The sequence below is a fragment of the Hypomesus nipponensis genome, chromosome 13 (genome assembly GCF_054491055.1).
Source record: "Hypomesus nipponensis isolate SF chromosome 13, ASM5449105v1, whole genome shotgun sequence".
NCBI classification, from domain to species: Eukaryota; Metazoa; Chordata; class Actinopteri; order Osmeriformes; family Osmeridae; genus Hypomesus; species Hypomesus nipponensis.
In genome coordinates, this window is record NC_140373.1 from 4424938 (window position 1) to 4440716 (window position 15779).

At 42.0% G+C, this 15779-nt stretch overlaps 3 protein-coding genes across 6 annotated transcripts; 1 reads left to right on the plus strand and 2 right to left on the minus strand.

Moving 5' to 3' along the window:
- Nucleotides 1-18: 18 nt before the first annotated feature.
- osbpl7 (oxysterol binding protein-like 7) lies at nucleotides 19-9546 on the minus strand. 2 transcript variants are annotated; one of them, XM_084669905.1, is made up of 22 exons: nucleotides 9487-9524; nucleotides 9314-9401; nucleotides 7299-7549; nucleotides 7065-7208; nucleotides 6802-6855; nucleotides 6602-6715; nucleotides 6237-6386; nucleotides 5826-5976; nucleotides 5497-5615; nucleotides 5261-5356; nucleotides 4361-4511; nucleotides 4158-4264; nucleotides 3716-3875; nucleotides 3313-3596; nucleotides 2996-3133; nucleotides 2816-2879; nucleotides 2585-2663; nucleotides 2344-2488; nucleotides 1713-1863; nucleotides 1453-1579; nucleotides 1178-1297; nucleotides 19-960 (listed from the first exon to the last, which is right to left on the minus strand). In XM_084669905.1, the coding sequence occupies exons 3-22, from the start codon at nucleotides 7437-7439 to the stop codon at nucleotides 852-854; spliced, it is 2604 nt and encodes an 867-aa protein (XP_084526031.1). In that variant the 5' UTR covers nucleotides 7440-7549; nucleotides 9314-9401; nucleotides 9487-9524; the 3' UTR covers nucleotides 19-851. The 2 variants fall into 2 exon arrangements, with proteins under 2 accessions (XP_084526031.1, XP_084526032.1); XM_084669906.1 differs by lacking the exon at nucleotides 9314-9401 and having other exon boundaries at nucleotides 9487-9546.
- A 1160-nt stretch (nucleotides 9547-10706) lies between these two features.
- Nucleotides 10707-12655, minus strand: mrpl10 (mitochondrial ribosomal protein L10). The gene is made up of 5 exons (XM_084669497.1): nucleotides 12532-12655; nucleotides 11964-12133; nucleotides 11645-11809; nucleotides 11411-11555; nucleotides 10707-11234 (listed from the first exon to the last, which is right to left on the minus strand). The coding sequence occupies exons 1-5, from the start codon at nucleotides 12611-12613 to the stop codon at nucleotides 10978-10980; spliced, it is 819 nt and encodes a 272-aa protein (XP_084525623.1). The 5' UTR covers nucleotides 12614-12655; the 3' UTR covers nucleotides 10707-10977.
- Nucleotides 12656-12680: 25 nt separating this feature from the next.
- On the plus strand, nucleotides 12681-15607 carry pnpo (pyridoxamine 5'-phosphate oxidase). Of its 3 annotated transcripts, none has more exons than XM_084669496.1 (8): nucleotides 12681-12702; nucleotides 12938-13028; nucleotides 13401-13525; nucleotides 13607-13706; nucleotides 13916-13969; nucleotides 14075-14203; nucleotides 14383-14453; nucleotides 14560-15607. In XM_084669496.1, exons 2-8 carry the CDS (start codon nucleotides 12984-12986, stop codon nucleotides 14723-14725), a joined length of 690 nt encoding a protein of 229 aa, XP_084525622.1. In that variant the 5' UTR covers nucleotides 12681-12702; nucleotides 12938-12983; the 3' UTR covers nucleotides 14726-15607. The 3 variants fall into 3 exon arrangements, with proteins under 3 accessions (XP_084525622.1, XP_084525621.1, XP_084525620.1); XM_084669495.1 differs by lacking the exon at nucleotides 12681-12702 and adding an exon at nucleotides 12716-12802; XM_084669494.1 differs by lacking the exon at nucleotides 12681-12702 and having other exon boundaries at nucleotides 12809-13028.
- Nucleotides 15608-15779: the final 172 nt, after the last annotated feature.

A 15779-nucleotide genomic window follows, 5' to 3' on the forward strand; every position in this document is an offset into this window, starting at 1 on the left:
TTTTTATTCATGAATTAAAGTTAAATCATCTTCAATCACGATTGTTTGGTTTTATGTTTCTGTTCAATATTCATTCTTAATTATCATTATTAAAATGATTGTTAACTATTAACCTCAAGACTGAAATAATATGAAAATGTTCACTGTGATGTCTAACTTCAATATAATTCATCCATAATTCAACCATACTTAGAATCATCAATCAAAAGCAGCTTTATGCTTTTGACCAGTGTACATGAATACAACCAGTACTGTACTTCCAACCACTTATCCTGCTAATAATAATATATTAGCATTGCCTAGTAGCATTAAATCAAAAAATAAAACATGATTTGGTTTCTAAAAGATGTCCTCATACAGTATGTAGAAGAGACAAGGGTGAATATACAGCATTTCAGCAGAAATAACACTTAACAATCATAGTTTCCAGCAGAGGTCATTTCTAGACTTCGTCAGTGGAAACCTCACATTGCTTACCTCTGACATGTACATAAATATACACAAACAATAAGAAATAGAATTGCTTATGTAGCGACAACATCTTTTTTGCAGTTATAATTAGAAAACCTACCAGTCATTTGACTTTTTGTCTTCTATTGTACAGAACAGGTTGGACTACGTCTGTGAGAAATCCTTTACTGGGATTAATAGTCTGTCTGGATTGCTAGTATGCTGCTTCCCATGAGCCAGTCATGGGAGCTTGGTGGAGGACATAACAGAAAGGTTAAACACATCAGCAACATCCCTACTCTGGGAACGTTCCAGGGCAGTTCATTCATGCTTTCAAAATGTCCGCCATGTATCGTGTCTTTTCTGCCATGCTGTCAGGCCAGGGCTACGGTCTGCGGAAGTCACCACAGATCCATGTTCGGAATCTTCGCAAAGCCTGGATTCTCTCTGAGCTTCCAGTAAGTTCCGTTGGTCAGCCACACATCCCTCCCAGAAGAATCTGTGGCTGGCCTGAGGATAAGAAAATAACCAATAAATGAACGAAACAGCTAAACGTTGTCTGTAACGTTGATCATAATCAACATTTCAGAATATCTGAGGGACATTTTGGAGGGAGGTTTCAGTAAGAAAAATGTAGGCATTTAACATACAAGATGTAATACAGTTTGCTGTTGATTTACAGTGTATGTTGTAATGTGTGGTAAGACCCAGAGGGCCTGAAACTTACTTGAAAAATCGTGGTTGGTGCTCCCCCTTCTTGGCTTGTTGTTTCCTGCGTTCCCTCTGGATTTCCTCCACCTCATCTTTCTTTTTGTCTGACTCATCCACCAGTCCCTCCTCCAGCATTCTATGGCCCAAAAGGGAAAAAACAAAACAAGTTATAAAAAGATCCTTATCATCCAATAACATAAAGCAAAGACATACTGCCGTGTGTTACATATCTATGAAAGGTGGTTGTCCTAACAGTGACCCCATCCTCTGCCCGTGGGGGGCGCCACTCACCTCTGGTCAGGACGCAGACGAGTGTCTGTGGGGGGTAAGAGAGGCTTGAGGTCTGGGGTGAGCTCATTGAGCTCCAAGGCAAAGGCGGAGAAACCATAGTACAGGATGGACTCCTTGGGTTGGGGATCTGGAGGGGAACAGAGTGAAAAAAACACAGATGAGCAACGCACCATTGTGACCTGAGCACTCAACCACTGCCAATAGTACGAGCACATCAGTACTCATTGGAGAGACTGTCTTAAATAAAATTTGATACTCACTTGGCTTCCAGATACACTGTGGAGTGGGTAAGGTGTCACAGAAGATGCCTTCATGCCACAGACCACCAAACCGGTGGATGACACTTCCACTCTGGTCAAGGACGGTCCCCTGCACCTCGTTCTTGTTTGTCTCTGAGCCCCAGTAGCGGGACTAAAACACAAACAAAAGTAGTCACGTTAAAGTTTTAGGCTATAAATTAGTTTTGCTCACATTTGTTTTGCCCAAATCTTTTGAGCGACAAGTTAAAAGAAAAATACATTTCAAAACATGTCACTGATTTGCTTCCATAGAAATTCAGATCTCCAAAAGTCAAGGCAATTTCTTTATTAACTTCAGCCCTAAAAAAATTCAAGCCAAAATGAATTAAGGCAACAACAAAAAAAAGTGTGCTACAAAAATAGGATAGGTAAGGCAATCGAGCCAATATTATTATAATTTAAAACATTTATTTCAATTTTAAAGAGGTGAATTCAGAAGCAAAACATTTGGTGGTGTTATGTCATTGATTTGCTTACATAATGAGCCATTAACAATTTTTTATGTTTTAAAGGGCAATGAGATCTCAAGGTTCTATGTGTCTGTGTATAATCTAGAATCTTGTTGCTTTTAGCTGCGTTGGCGGGTTCTCACCTTGACAAAGGTGATCTTGCAGGTGCATGCAGAGCTTTTGAGGTTGCGGATGGTGACCTCTCCATAGTGCTCGAGGTAACGTTGTTGGCTCAGGACATTGTGGATGCAAGTAACCACTTTGTTCCACTCATAATGGTCCCCAAATCTGATCCAATAGTTAGAGGTAAAGCAGTAAGAGATTTGAAAAACCAAACTTTAAAGTTATGGAAGGAGAAGGGAACTTTGGAGTGTGGTCACTCACTTTGGGAGGGTAAGGTTCACCATTCCTGTTGGCATGATCTCAAGGGACTTCCCCCAGAACTTGTTCTTCCATCTCTGATCTGTACAAGACAAAGAGACATGTCTGTGTTGGATTGTACTCTGATATATTTAACTGTTAAACATACCAGAACCAAGTTCCCTTTCATTACAGGAATACTAATATCAAATCTTCCAGACTTACAATATTTATTCAACATGAAAACCACCTGACCTTGCCAGAAGCTGAAATGATCAGAATCAGCATGACAAGCAGAGATGGGGGGATGGTGGCAGACCTTGGGGAAGACAGGAACAAAAGGGATTCGTCCACAGTATCAGAGACAACAGACCTCTAAGTCTGACCAGTTCACTGCACAGCACTGCTGAGTGTCTACAGGGAAGTTTGTCTTACCTGCTCACTGATGTAGCGGAAACCTTTGTCCTCCCTATGACACTCGTAGGTCTCCCCGAGGACCGGATTGAAGGGCTTGTAGCGGTTACGGTGGTGAGCGGTTGCATAGCCAGATATGGCAAAGGCAGCGATGTAAACCTGCGAACAAAGAGAATATTCACATTCACCTTCACAGATCCTATCTCAAACCAGATGGGCACAGACTGAGGGGTTTATGTGGCGGCTTTAAAATTCTGTATCTCAGAATAAAATTAATTATTGTGAAAAATGTTTAAAAAATTATCACCAAATGCAATACAATAGTAACAAAGCCTCACCATCCTCTGGTATGGGTCCTGGGTGTCGTTGGCAGTGTCCAGAAGCTCAGTGTACTCCAGCTCCTCACAGAGTCTCTGAAGCAGGTTAATGGGCTCGTTGAGGGCAGCCGGCATGGACACCCGGGACAGATCCTTGCCAATGTTGTTGTAGAGGATGGCCATCAAGCCCACATGGCTATTGTCGGGGCAGTGGGCAGCCAAAGTGGTACGGCGGCCCGTGCTCTTCGGTAAAAAGCTGTTGGGAGCTTTGGAGATGCTGGCACGGTATTTTCGGGTGGCTGTAGCTATTGATAGACAGTGTTAAGGCTTTATAGCTATGATTCACTGCAAACATGACATATGTGTTTGTTTATGTGTGTGTGTGTTTATGTGTGTGTTTATGTGTGTGTGTGTGTCTACACACCATGTCCCTCCTCAGGTTCAGAGTTGCTGGTGGTGCCGTCGCTCAGGCCAGACTCGTCAGACAACTCTGAAGAGCTTCCACACAAGACGTCATCACTGGCATCGAAATACTCCGCCGTGGAGTCGGCCACAGAGGGAGGGCGGTGGGAAGAGCGCCTTCCCTGGAGAGAGAGAGAGAGTGAGAGTGTGTGTGTGAGAGAAAGAGAGAGAGAGAGAGAGAGAGAGAGAGAGAGAGAGAGAGAGAGAGAGAGAGAGAGAGAGAGAGAGAGAGAGAGAGAGAGAGAGAGAGAGAGAGAGAGAGAGAGAGAGAGAGAGAGAGAGAGAGACAGAGAGAGAGGGGGGAGAAAAACGGAGGTAAAGCAATAAAAAAAGAGAAAATGACAGGGAGGGTAACAGAAAGAGAGAGGGAGTTAGCTAACCCATTTCTCCAACGTTAGACTCACCTCGGCCAGGGTGGTGGGCTGGTTGGTGTCAGGGAGCCCCCAGGTCTCCTGCAGTCGCTGGCGTTCCTGAGCCAGGGCCTCATGCACTGACTTGAGAGAAGCATGGACTAAGGGGAATAGAGAAGGAGTGTAAGAGACGGAGGAAGGGTGTGACTTGTATGTGTTTGTGTGTGTGAGTGTGTCAGTGTGTCAGTGTCTCTGACCTCGTTGGGACACAGCGCAGATGTCCTGCTGGATCTTCTTGCCCTCGGGGGAAGTGACGGTGGGCGGGGCCAGCTGGGAGAAGACGTAGTCAGGGATGGAGGGAACGGAGGCGCCCAGGTGGGAGGAGCTTCCCAGGTGACTGGAGGAGAGCTACAACATGGAGGACGGACCAAGGGTTAACAACAAAATCAACCATAACCACTCTGTTTGTCTTATTTGTTTATGTTAAAATCCATGTCTCGTTGAGATGTGTAATTTGGTGATTGCTAAAATGGTGAACAGTGTGCTGTTGTTGAGTACTATAAACTATTGTGAAGCTCTTCAAGCATACTGCTGCAACAGGGATTCAGAGTGCAGATGCCAAGCGTAGCTTGTCAAATACTTTGACGTTTCAGTCACACTGACGAATCTTTCTTTGAACAATGATCACTTCACTAAACCTGAAAAAGTTTCATCTTAAAAGGACGTCTGTAATGGGATATAGACACAAACTGTTTGCCTTAAAAACTGGATCCGTCCCCAGTCATTCTGTGTATTTACTTGACCCTTTATGTGACTGAACAACATGGAAGAGCTTAAGGAGGTCAAGTTGTTCCATGTTCTGTCTAGTGTTGACTCACCGATTTAGTAATCCCACGAAAAGGCTTTGGATTAAAAAGAACCCTAAAAGTTACTGGAGGAATGGGGGCTGTTTAACGCTCCAAACCCAACACAATCTACTGATACCAGGCTGGTCATCGATACACAGGTGGAATGCATTTATTTTCAATTTCAGGTTTCTAAGGAAAAGGAACTTTTCAATGAGTCAATACCAAAAGCCCAACTATTTGGCTCTACTGCCCAAAACACAGCTAGCATGAAAAGCCTCTAAAAATGAAAAGTTATTTAGGGTTACAGACCGTTCGTACCATCCCCAGGGCCTCCACTCTGGACAGGGTCCGTGAGTGACCCCACATCTTCGACTTGCTCTTCTTGGGCTTCTCAAGTGAGAGGTTCTGGGCAACAAAAAAACCCTCAATATCAGTCACTGTGGCATAGCCCCCCCCCAAAAAAAATAAATAAAATAAATTATAATAATAATATAAATCTACTGTATATGTGTCCATATCAAACAATATGTTGTGAGAGATCCAACCTGCATGCTGATGATGCGCTGTAGGTCTCCGTTGCTGAGCGCCTGAGCGCCCTCCAAAAGATGTAGTCTCTGGACCAGACGGTTCAGCTCAGACAGGTCCAGCTGACAGTTGTTCAGCTCTGGGACACACAGAACAAAATGAATATCCCTCGCCGTGCCAACAAGCCATGATAAACTAGGCATAGAATTGACTAGTTTTAACTCGTTGCATCTGTTTATGTAAAACCACCCTTCCCTGAAACGTAGCCACGTATTTAACTCATGAAGAAGCTGATTCATGGTAGATAAGTCGATTCGTTGTTTTGATACATAGCGTGCTGGTGTGGTACCTTGGGCACAACTTTCTGTGTCGTGGCTTTGCTGCAGCCAGGCAGACACCTTGCCGTTGACCCCGGGGTTGGCGGACGGCAACCCCTCTGACGGAGCAGCTGCTTCTCCAGTGTATGACCCGGCCGTGCTCTGGTAGTGTGGGTACACAGACTGGCACCAAGACAACCCAACACGTTCATGCAAGACACGTCAAGACAATGACCCTTCATTACGATAGAGTCATGGTGATAAACATGCAGATATCCATCTTGTTAGCTATAATAGCTTCTTTTTTGTCTTTTTTTTTTATTATTAAACTTTAGATTATTTTTCATTTGTATTACTATATGCTTTGTAGCACTCGGAGATTGCTTTAAAAATTGAGTGCAATACAAATATAATTTATGAATATTATTATAAAGATTGCTTACCGTGTCTCCGTTGCGTTGAGCGTCTCCAGAGGTGCCCAGGGACAGGGCCTGCAGGAAGCCGTTGTTAACGTGAGCGGTCTCGTTCTTCTTGAACATGCGGTGGGCGCTCAGCTTGGTCACCCAGATGTAGAAGAGCTCGTGGCTCTTTACCTGGGCGAAAGACAAAGGATGCATGAAGCTGGTGAATCAAGTCTGAACTGTAAGAAAACATTTGGGGGCCATTTTGACTCTTTATTGGATGGTGACGGCCTGAGCCTAAACTGTGTGTTCTACCCAGTGATCCACAGGGGGAACCCCAATCAACACTTCTAAACAGAGAATGTGAAACGGGTCGGCAAAAGTTCAAATGTGAAATGAGGTTGTACCTTCATGTGGTAAAGAATATCTCCGGCATCCAAGTCGATCCGATTTGACTTCTTGTTTATCGACATCACTGCAAGGCTGACATCTAACGAGCCCTGGACCCTTCCCCTTAAGATCTGTGGAAAGTGTTTTCAATGATCAACAACATGTCCCAAACAAAAATAGGGCGTGGTGCTTTGCCGCGTGAGGACAGCAGACTTACTTCTTGCTGGGTTCTGGAATATCGTAGAATGCCCCCTTCCAACACAAAGTATCTCTGAAACCAAAATCAGATTGACATTTAGCTTCCAGTGACAGTGTTACATTTTATTCATTTGTCTGTTTGTTTGTTTTTATCAGATGCTTTGATCTAAAGTGACATACAAGTAGTGCATACAATGTGTTGGTTTCGGTGCCCTTTCGGCTTAGATATTCACAAATTCTGAACCACGAGCACATTCAGAAGTTAGGTGGATGTTCTCTGACCTTGTGCCAGCCTTTGAGTGGCCACTTCCTTCTCTTGAGGAGGTAGCCCTCGCAGATGCCAGGGGTCGTCATGTCCTGCATGCTCTCGCCAACCACTGTCATCTCCAACTGAAGATCATCCATCACCTCCCAGTCTTTGGCATTCTGAGGGTCCAGAAAGCACCATGATCGACACTTGGCGGTGATGACAAAACGATCATATTATCGTGGTGGGAAACGGGCGACTTGGCTCACCTGGCTGATCAGGCGGGAGTGACGGGAGGAGGCAGTGCTGCTGCTGCGGGAGTGAGTGGGTTTGTTCCACGCGGGAGAGGACTTCTCCAAACCACTCGTCACTGATTGGCTACGATTGAGGGGGGACCCGTAAGGATCCATTTTTGAATTGGAAAGACGTCAGACACTTCCCTGACACTTGTTATTGGTGGCTTTTCTTGACAAGACCGTGATCTCCTATAACCTCCCTTTCATGTCAGGTTGATGTGAATCTGGAAAAGAGCAACAACAAAGAAAGGAACAAGGTTAAAAATATAGCTTGGGATAAAGTATCCAAACCTCCGAAGTCTCAGATCCAGGAAGTTCCCATTTCAAAAAGAGGGTTACTTCCGGCAGAATGAGGGTAGCGATTATTGGGCTACAGTCAATTATAGCTAAGGAAATAGGATCATACAGTTTTCTCTCAGTCACCTCAAAGAGACAGACCCATGGCCGTAAAACCAGAGGGAAAGTACTAACCTAAGCAGAGCAATGGACTTGAAAGAGCTCATCCAAATCGGGTTACCTAATAACCCGAGGTGAGTCCTGAGCTCTAAGAGCAAGCTTGTCCTCACCAGCTATCTCAACCACCAGACCCTGGTTGATTAGATTGGATCTTTTCCTCAGAAACATGGGGAGCTTTGACAAGCCAAACATTATTCCGGGGATACTCCCCCAGTAAAGTTTTGATGATATGCTGTAAAACAATCTCTTGTTCAGATTCATTTTTTGGGGGGGCTTTCAGAGAAAGTCCCTAATGAAATAAATCTGTTATCATCTTTACATTCTCTATGTGACAACTGCTCAATATAAAACTTCAAGAGACACCAAACATTCTGCTGTTGTGGACCTTTTGTGCATTGAGGAATGTAAATTAGGGAAACTAAATTGGGTTATTAGTTACAAACTGTTCCTACTTAGAACTAGTGTGGAACTATAACACTGCCAATCTACAGCCACACAACAAGCCGTATACATTTGTGGGCATTCTTCCATTAAATATTGTTTACAATTAATAAAGCAAGATATATCATATCAAATTCAAAGTGTCTGGCTACAGTGATATCAATACAGTCTTATGTTGCCATAGGTTTTGTGTGTACCAGACAATGAGTATGGTATTGTTATTCGATCGTGGCCTACATATTTGTACCACAACAATCAAAATCAACAGTTTAACACACAACGGGGACATGTACAAATCAGAACAGAGTCTGTCACTTATTCCAGGATGGTTCTGAGAGGAGAGGATTACCAGCCTGGGACTAATTGGCTTTCCAGGGACTTTTTTAGCAGCCTGCCACTTGAACATAGAGCTGCAAGATCACAAGGCATAGAACACAGAAGCGTCAGCAACAAAGTGCTATGAGCTTATAGTAAACCATAGGACCAAGGCTACTGTACACATTAGGGAATTATATGAATATCATGTTATATCATTTATAGGGACCTAAACCAAATAAATCTCCCTTCAATCCTCAAAGAGAACCTCACTAAACTGATATTGTGGACATACTAAGGACATACTATGGACACTAAAACCAATCAATGGCTGAAAATGAGTTAATGTATCTCGGTATTATTTATGTTCCAATTTGTTGTCGTTTTTTTTACCTTCCTCAGAGAGATCCCTTACCCTTAAGGAATCACTACCGATGGTTAAACTCTCTTCTTCATTCAGAATTAACTGTTGCTGCCAACAAAGGTTGCATAAACTAATCTGACATTTTTGCCACACCATGAGAACGTATTTCATGGTAAAGAGGATACCAAGCTATGTCCAGTTGTCCAAGCTATGTGACAGTTTTAAAACTTACTATTAAGAGTTTGTCTCTGTTAAGCCTACTGAACATTGGCAGGCAACTAAAATAGATGTTCATTAAGGAAGCTTGAACAAACATACCAGACTTAATAAACCATATCACAGTAGATACAGAATGATACATAATTATAATGTTCAGTACTTATTTGAGAGACCTCGTGCCCTAGGGTCTCACCCCAACACTTCACCGCTATCATTCGTCTTCTGCAGTGATAGGTCGAACTGACATGGAGACAGTATCAGTACGAGGAGTCTCAATTGTCCTGATAATACAAATAATAGCAGCCGATAACAAGATATTACAGACGTGATATGAGACATCAAACAATTAAGGAAAAGAAGCCAGACCTGCACAATTGATGTAAATACTTGTTATTATTGTTGATTGGTGGCGGAATCGAATGTACGCTTTACAGGTTCCATGGTTACGATGACCTGTAGGTTCTTATCTAAAGCCCATTATGAATCACTGTCCTGACACACCTCGACTTAGATTCTAAACAAAGCCATTTATAGTGCCAAATTTACAGATGAATGTGGCACTCTAAATTAATACATTGTAGTTGCAACTATGTTTAGCAAAACATGCAAATGTGTTGTTTCAATTTGAGCTCAGTGCCTCATACAATCATCATTCACTATTTAATCTAAATTAATGTAACCAACTTTGTTTCTTTTAATTGGGTACAATTCACCCATTAATTTAATCATGGGTATTCACTCACATGCATTAAAAGAAAGATTGTCTACCTGAAGTTCATGTCCTGTCATAGTTGGATAATCCTCCTCTGTGGTATGTCCAAGAAACGCTTTTTGCCATTTAAAAAGTTCAACATATCAGTAAACCGGTGTGGTTTACTACGATAAATCCGAGGGTGAACAAAAAAAGTGTTAGTATAATTTGTTTATCTTGTCTGCACGGTTGTCTTTCAACGATTCAAATGCGTACCCTGTAAATCCGAGGAGAGCTGTGCCGCTGCGCAATGTGGCGTGGGCTTTATCCGCATTAAATCGGAATTACATGTGCTCACCATGAGTGTCTACAGACATGTCAAAAACGTGTCTGAGTGCGTCAATCCACACATACTATATCTTTTCAGTTGACAGATTCAAGACAGATTTTTACTCTATTGCTGAATAGACTATACATTTAGAATACACTCTTATTCTATCGTTAAAACATGCTGAAATTATGACGTGGGCACTTTTTAGTGGGGTGCTTCGTGTCATTTGTGCACTAAAAGAAAAACTAAAGTCTGTTTTTCAAACCTATTGATTTACAAAAATTAAGAGAATGAATTGTCTCCAAGGCCTAGAATAGCAATGGTAATAGACTAACTGACCTAGATTAACACACTGTAATCCCAAGATTAGTATTTATCAGGCTCTCTAAAACCACTTGTGTTTATTTGGGCTGGACTAGTTGTCATGACTATTTTGCATCAGTACTTTATACAAATCTACAAATCTTTCTACTTATTTTCCTAAAATATGAAACAGAATCCCAAACAGATCAGAAGGACAAACAAGAGTAGGCCTATGACAGCAAAGCAACAAACAAGACAGAATATTTGTTTTTCTTTTATGTCCATTATGACAGTTACGTACAACAACATTTAAGTGATAATAAACACAATACCCAAAACAGTTTATTTCCAAACAAACTTGGTAGGTGTTTTTTTTCTCTTTTTTTCTCCACAAGTCCAAGTAGAGCTGTCCATACCCAAGCAGAAGCTCTGTATGTCAACACAGGTGAAATACCAGAAGCTTTCACACATCCCACTCCTGATTTCCTCCCCAGCAGCCCCTGTAACTTCCTCCCCATAGGGGTCACATGTCCTATGTCTCTTCTTCTGTCTTTGTGGTGCTGCTTTCCACAGCAGTGTCCTCCGCACCTGCCTCTGGACTCTGCTGTTTGAGATACTGCTGGAGCAGGGCTGACAGGTGGGTGGGGTGCCGCTGTAGCAGGGAGGCCGTCTGAGAAGTCAGCATGGTCAGGCCACTCACCAACTCTCCCTGGATGACTGTCATTGAAGGCAGCCTGGAGTAAATCAGCAAACCTTGTGGTGACAGCAAAGTGTTGTCTACACAGGCCCCTGTGATAAGGAGAGGAGATAGAAAACAGAATGTTAGTTTGTAAATTGGAATGGTGAGAGTTAGAACTAGATTTTGAATACAAACAAGATATTCCTTCAGGGAATAGCATTAGTGGGTTTAGTCAAAGAGTATAAGTTCTTTGGTTTAGTTTTACCATAGTGAGAGATACACACACCTAACAATACCATCTGTGGACTGCTCCTTAGAGAGACAAGCATCTCCTTCACCTTGGGCTCTTTGCTGACAAATAAAACAGTCTGACCGATAAATAGTGGCATCAGATTACTGTAAGGACTTCCTGGTAGAAAAGACTTCATCACCTGTAGTGAAACACACCAAAACTTGTCAGTGCTGAAACAGTACGGAAAAGTAATACAATTGAGGAATTTGAACCTGGGCACCTCTTTACCTGGTTAGGTATGAATTTGATGGTGATGCCATGCTTGTGGAGCCTCTTTTTGAGAAGAAGCATATCTTCTGTATTTGTAGCGTTGTCTTGTATGACAGCAATCATTTTGCACTCTTGGAACATAGTCTTCACATCCCTCTTCAATATCAACGCTAGGGCACTCTCCTGATAAAAAAAAAAAGTTTCGAAAATCTCGAATAGGTTAATCATTTTGTTCTTTAAAGATGACTTTTGCATGCAGCTGAGCACACAAGAAAGTAAAAAAAAAAGGTTATCGCGATTATACCATGTCATTCATCACTCCCCCCGAGCTTCTTACCTCCTGAACTGGTCTGGCGCGGGGTGTCAACGCCCCTGGGGGAGCTCGTGGTTTAGGGGGAATGTACTCTGTGAGGGCCAAAAGCTTCTGCTTGATAATGTGCATTGGCTTCCTGTGTCGCGTGACTGCCTTGGCCATATGGCGGACACTATGTGTAAGGGGCAGCCGTACTGGAAGATAAAATAAATACAATAACAAAAACCTTAGCAATGCTATTGTGTATGCATCCGTTGCACAGATGAATAGATAGTATTTGGTACGGCAGATATTATTCCAAGATAAGATACCACACCCCCAAATGGCAACATAGTCTCCTGGTTCAGTCATAGAGATTAAAGTTAAAACAGTCAAAAGACATCAACGTCATGCTGCCGTTGACTAGATAGCAAGCTGGCTACCTAGCTTACTCATGTCCCTTGCTTTGCTGCTGTCAAGAAAACGCAATCTGAACACAATTACAAATAGAAGCGTCCATATACGACCATGTGATCTATCTACTACTGCATCTTTACTTAGAAAATCTAACAAATAAATAAACATATTGGTTTAATAAACACATAAATGTTACCCCGGCTCTGCAGTAACTTGCCACACAAGGTCGCTGCCATTTTGACAGGAAGTAATACAACAAGGCATGTGTAGGTGATCATCGAAACATGTAATCGAAAATCGCCGATGTCATCGTTATCAATATTTTCTGCTGAATGTGTATTTGCTCTTTTAGGATTGTAATTTATTGGTAATTTTTAAGTACAAGAGCAATGTGAATCGTAGAAACATTAAATTGTTTGTCTTATTATGCTGTTACAAAACTGCGAAAGTCTTTCGTAATATTTTACGTAAGATACTGCGTAATGACAGTTTCAGCGTTATTTTACAAGCATGAGGCGCATTCTCAGTTGCAGTGTGTTGAAGAATATAATACGAAGTCATCTTCACTGTCATTCTTCTTTGACTGCTCATCTTCAAAACAGATTTCAACAACCCCATTGCACAAAATCGACAAGCACGACAACAGCTATGGATCTCAGTGACATGCGGAAAAAATACAAAGGAGACGATGAGGTGAGAATGCAAAGTTTGGAAGCTCCTCTGCCATGTTAACGACCAGGTTCACCTCACGTAAACTCAAGAGTAACTTATTTGAGTAAAGGCTTCTTTTAGTCAATCAGGGATTTGCAGTTTGCACGATGCAGGTCTACTAGTGCCTGTTTTACATTGTATATGATGCGAAATTAGCATCTCATCTAACCAAATGACCTTGTGAGGTATGATAAAAGTATTCAGTAGCCTACATTATGCTATCCAATATTAAATCACATAACGAACAATATCTACACAGCATCACAATGCATGGAGTACTGAATGCCAAATGGCAACTTGCCTTTCAGTGCATTGTGAAATTAAATGCTATCGTTTCATATACTTGGTCCACAGTGCTTTGAGGAGGACCAGCTAGCATCTCTGGACCCTATCAAGCAGTTTGGGGATTGGTTCGATCAAGCCACAAAGTGTCCTGAAGTTCTAGAAGCCAATGCAATGTGTATTGCCACAGCTAATAAGTAAGTAGGACTTCATTGTCCATCTCGGACACACTGCTCGTTTGCATTCTTTTGTTTCATTCTTTCTGTTTCTCCACCAAGAGATGGACGCCCTTCAGCCCGAATGGTCCTGCTAAAAGGATACAGCCATGAAGGCTTCCGGTTTTTTTCTAACTATGAAAGCCGAAAAGGTGGAGAGCTGGTCGGTATTCTTCCATTACAGCCACTGTATTTGATGCTTGTATGAGGAAGTCAACTGTTCAGGCTATCGATTGAAATGGATATGTCCTGGAGTTTGCAGAGAGCACATTTTTTGAGACAACATTTAAGTAATTTATTATTCAAATGAGAATCAGGTTTCTACATGGAATGCTAATCCATATCATAATTAGTTTTAATTCTATTCCATAGGAGAGCAACCCTTATGCTTGTCTGGTCTTCTACTGGGAACCTCTAAACAGACAGGTGTGCCCATACTATAAGTAATATTTAGTACAATACCTCTTTATTCAGCTCTTCGTGTGATGAGGTGCCTATGCTGGAGTTTACTCATCATGTGTGTGTGTGTAGATCCGTATTGAGGGAAAGGTGGAGCGAATCCCCTACCAGAGTTCCTGTGACTACTTCCACTCCCGTCCCAAGAGCAGCCAGATCGGGGCGGTTGTGAGCAGGCAGAGCACGGCAGTGCCTGATAGAAATGTAAGCATCAGTCCCCCAGTCTCCTCATGTTGTCACAAAAAACAAAGATGAGATCTGTTGGCTTGTCCTACCCTACATTTTCTACGTAGGAAAAGCATGTACTTATGTTTTCTGACATTACTCACTCATTTCTTACAGTCCATTACACTTTCACTAACTGCTGTGGTTTAATCTTGCAGTACCTGAGACAGAAAAATGCTGAACTAGAGGAAAAGTACAAGGATACAGAAGTCCCTATGCCTGATTATTGGTTAGTATTACATCGTCGGTGTGGTCAGATTGAAAGTGAATCATTTATTTTATTGGCAAAACATAAAATCAAAACCTATATTATTCTGTTCCTGTCCTTCTCTCAGGGGCGGCTACATTGTCAAGCCTGACTTAATGGAGTTCTGGCAGGGTCAGACCAACAGACTACACGATCGCATTGTCTTTACACAGCCCAAAAACGGAGAGGCTGACCTTACGGAGTTCCAGCATCCAGCAGAGGGAGGCTGGGTGTACCAGCGGCTGTCCCCCTGAGAAGGGGCCGCTGCGTCGGGGAGTATGGATGGAAGAGCAGGCTGGAGATTGGGCCTGGCATAGTTCCACTCGACTGAGAATCATCAAACTGTCACTTTCATTGTCATCACCTTAACAGTAACAGTGTGTGTTGATGATTTACAAGATGTTTAAGGATGTCTATATAAACAAGCCATGTGTAAATGTTAAAAGGATGCTTGTTCAATCATGTATGGAAGCGAATCAGTGACATAACGTTTTGAATTGATCACATTTGACCAGGAAATATGAATTAATTTCAAAGAGGTGCATTACAAAACAACAAATTCGGTGGTGTTCAAATTTTTATATTAAGTATTCTGTGTGTTATAAAATTCAAAACATGTCACTGATTTGCTTCCATACTTATGTAAGGTCAGCGGAAGATGACGTGGCTGCTGTACAGTACTTACTTTTGATGCAAGGTTGTAGAAATTGGAAAATGCTGTGTTGTATACTTGACTAGTGCAAAGTCTCTCTGGCAGGCTGTTGGGTAATGATTGACAGCTCACCGGTTATTAACTGATTAAGCATTTCCGAAAACCTCCAGGAACTTTGTTGTGATACTTGATGAAAAGTACATTGTCTGGCAAGTCCCTTATTTTAAACATTGGTATTTGTTATAGAAATGAAGGGAGAGTGAATTTCTAGCTGCTACTGTGTTGTTTCAGTCTTAAATATATATATCTAAAGACCCAGCGGCCTGGATATGGATAAAACGTAACGTTTGTGCCACGTTTATCCTGTTTGTGTGTAGTGTGAATGCTTTAGTTTAGTCTACTATGTGATTATTGTGTAAGAATAATTCATATTTTTCTCGACTGTGTTGAACAATACGAATATAAAATTACATTTGTTACTAAAGGGTACAGTACAATTTCTGTCCAGCAGATGTCAGTCACAGATGAACTTTTCAAAATAATCTTTTGTCTTTAAATATCTGCATTTTACAGTGCAGTTTTGGTTTAAATTGACATGCATGTTTTGCTGTCACATCTGAAGTTTCTATACATCTATCTATTCACTCTCCTGTGTC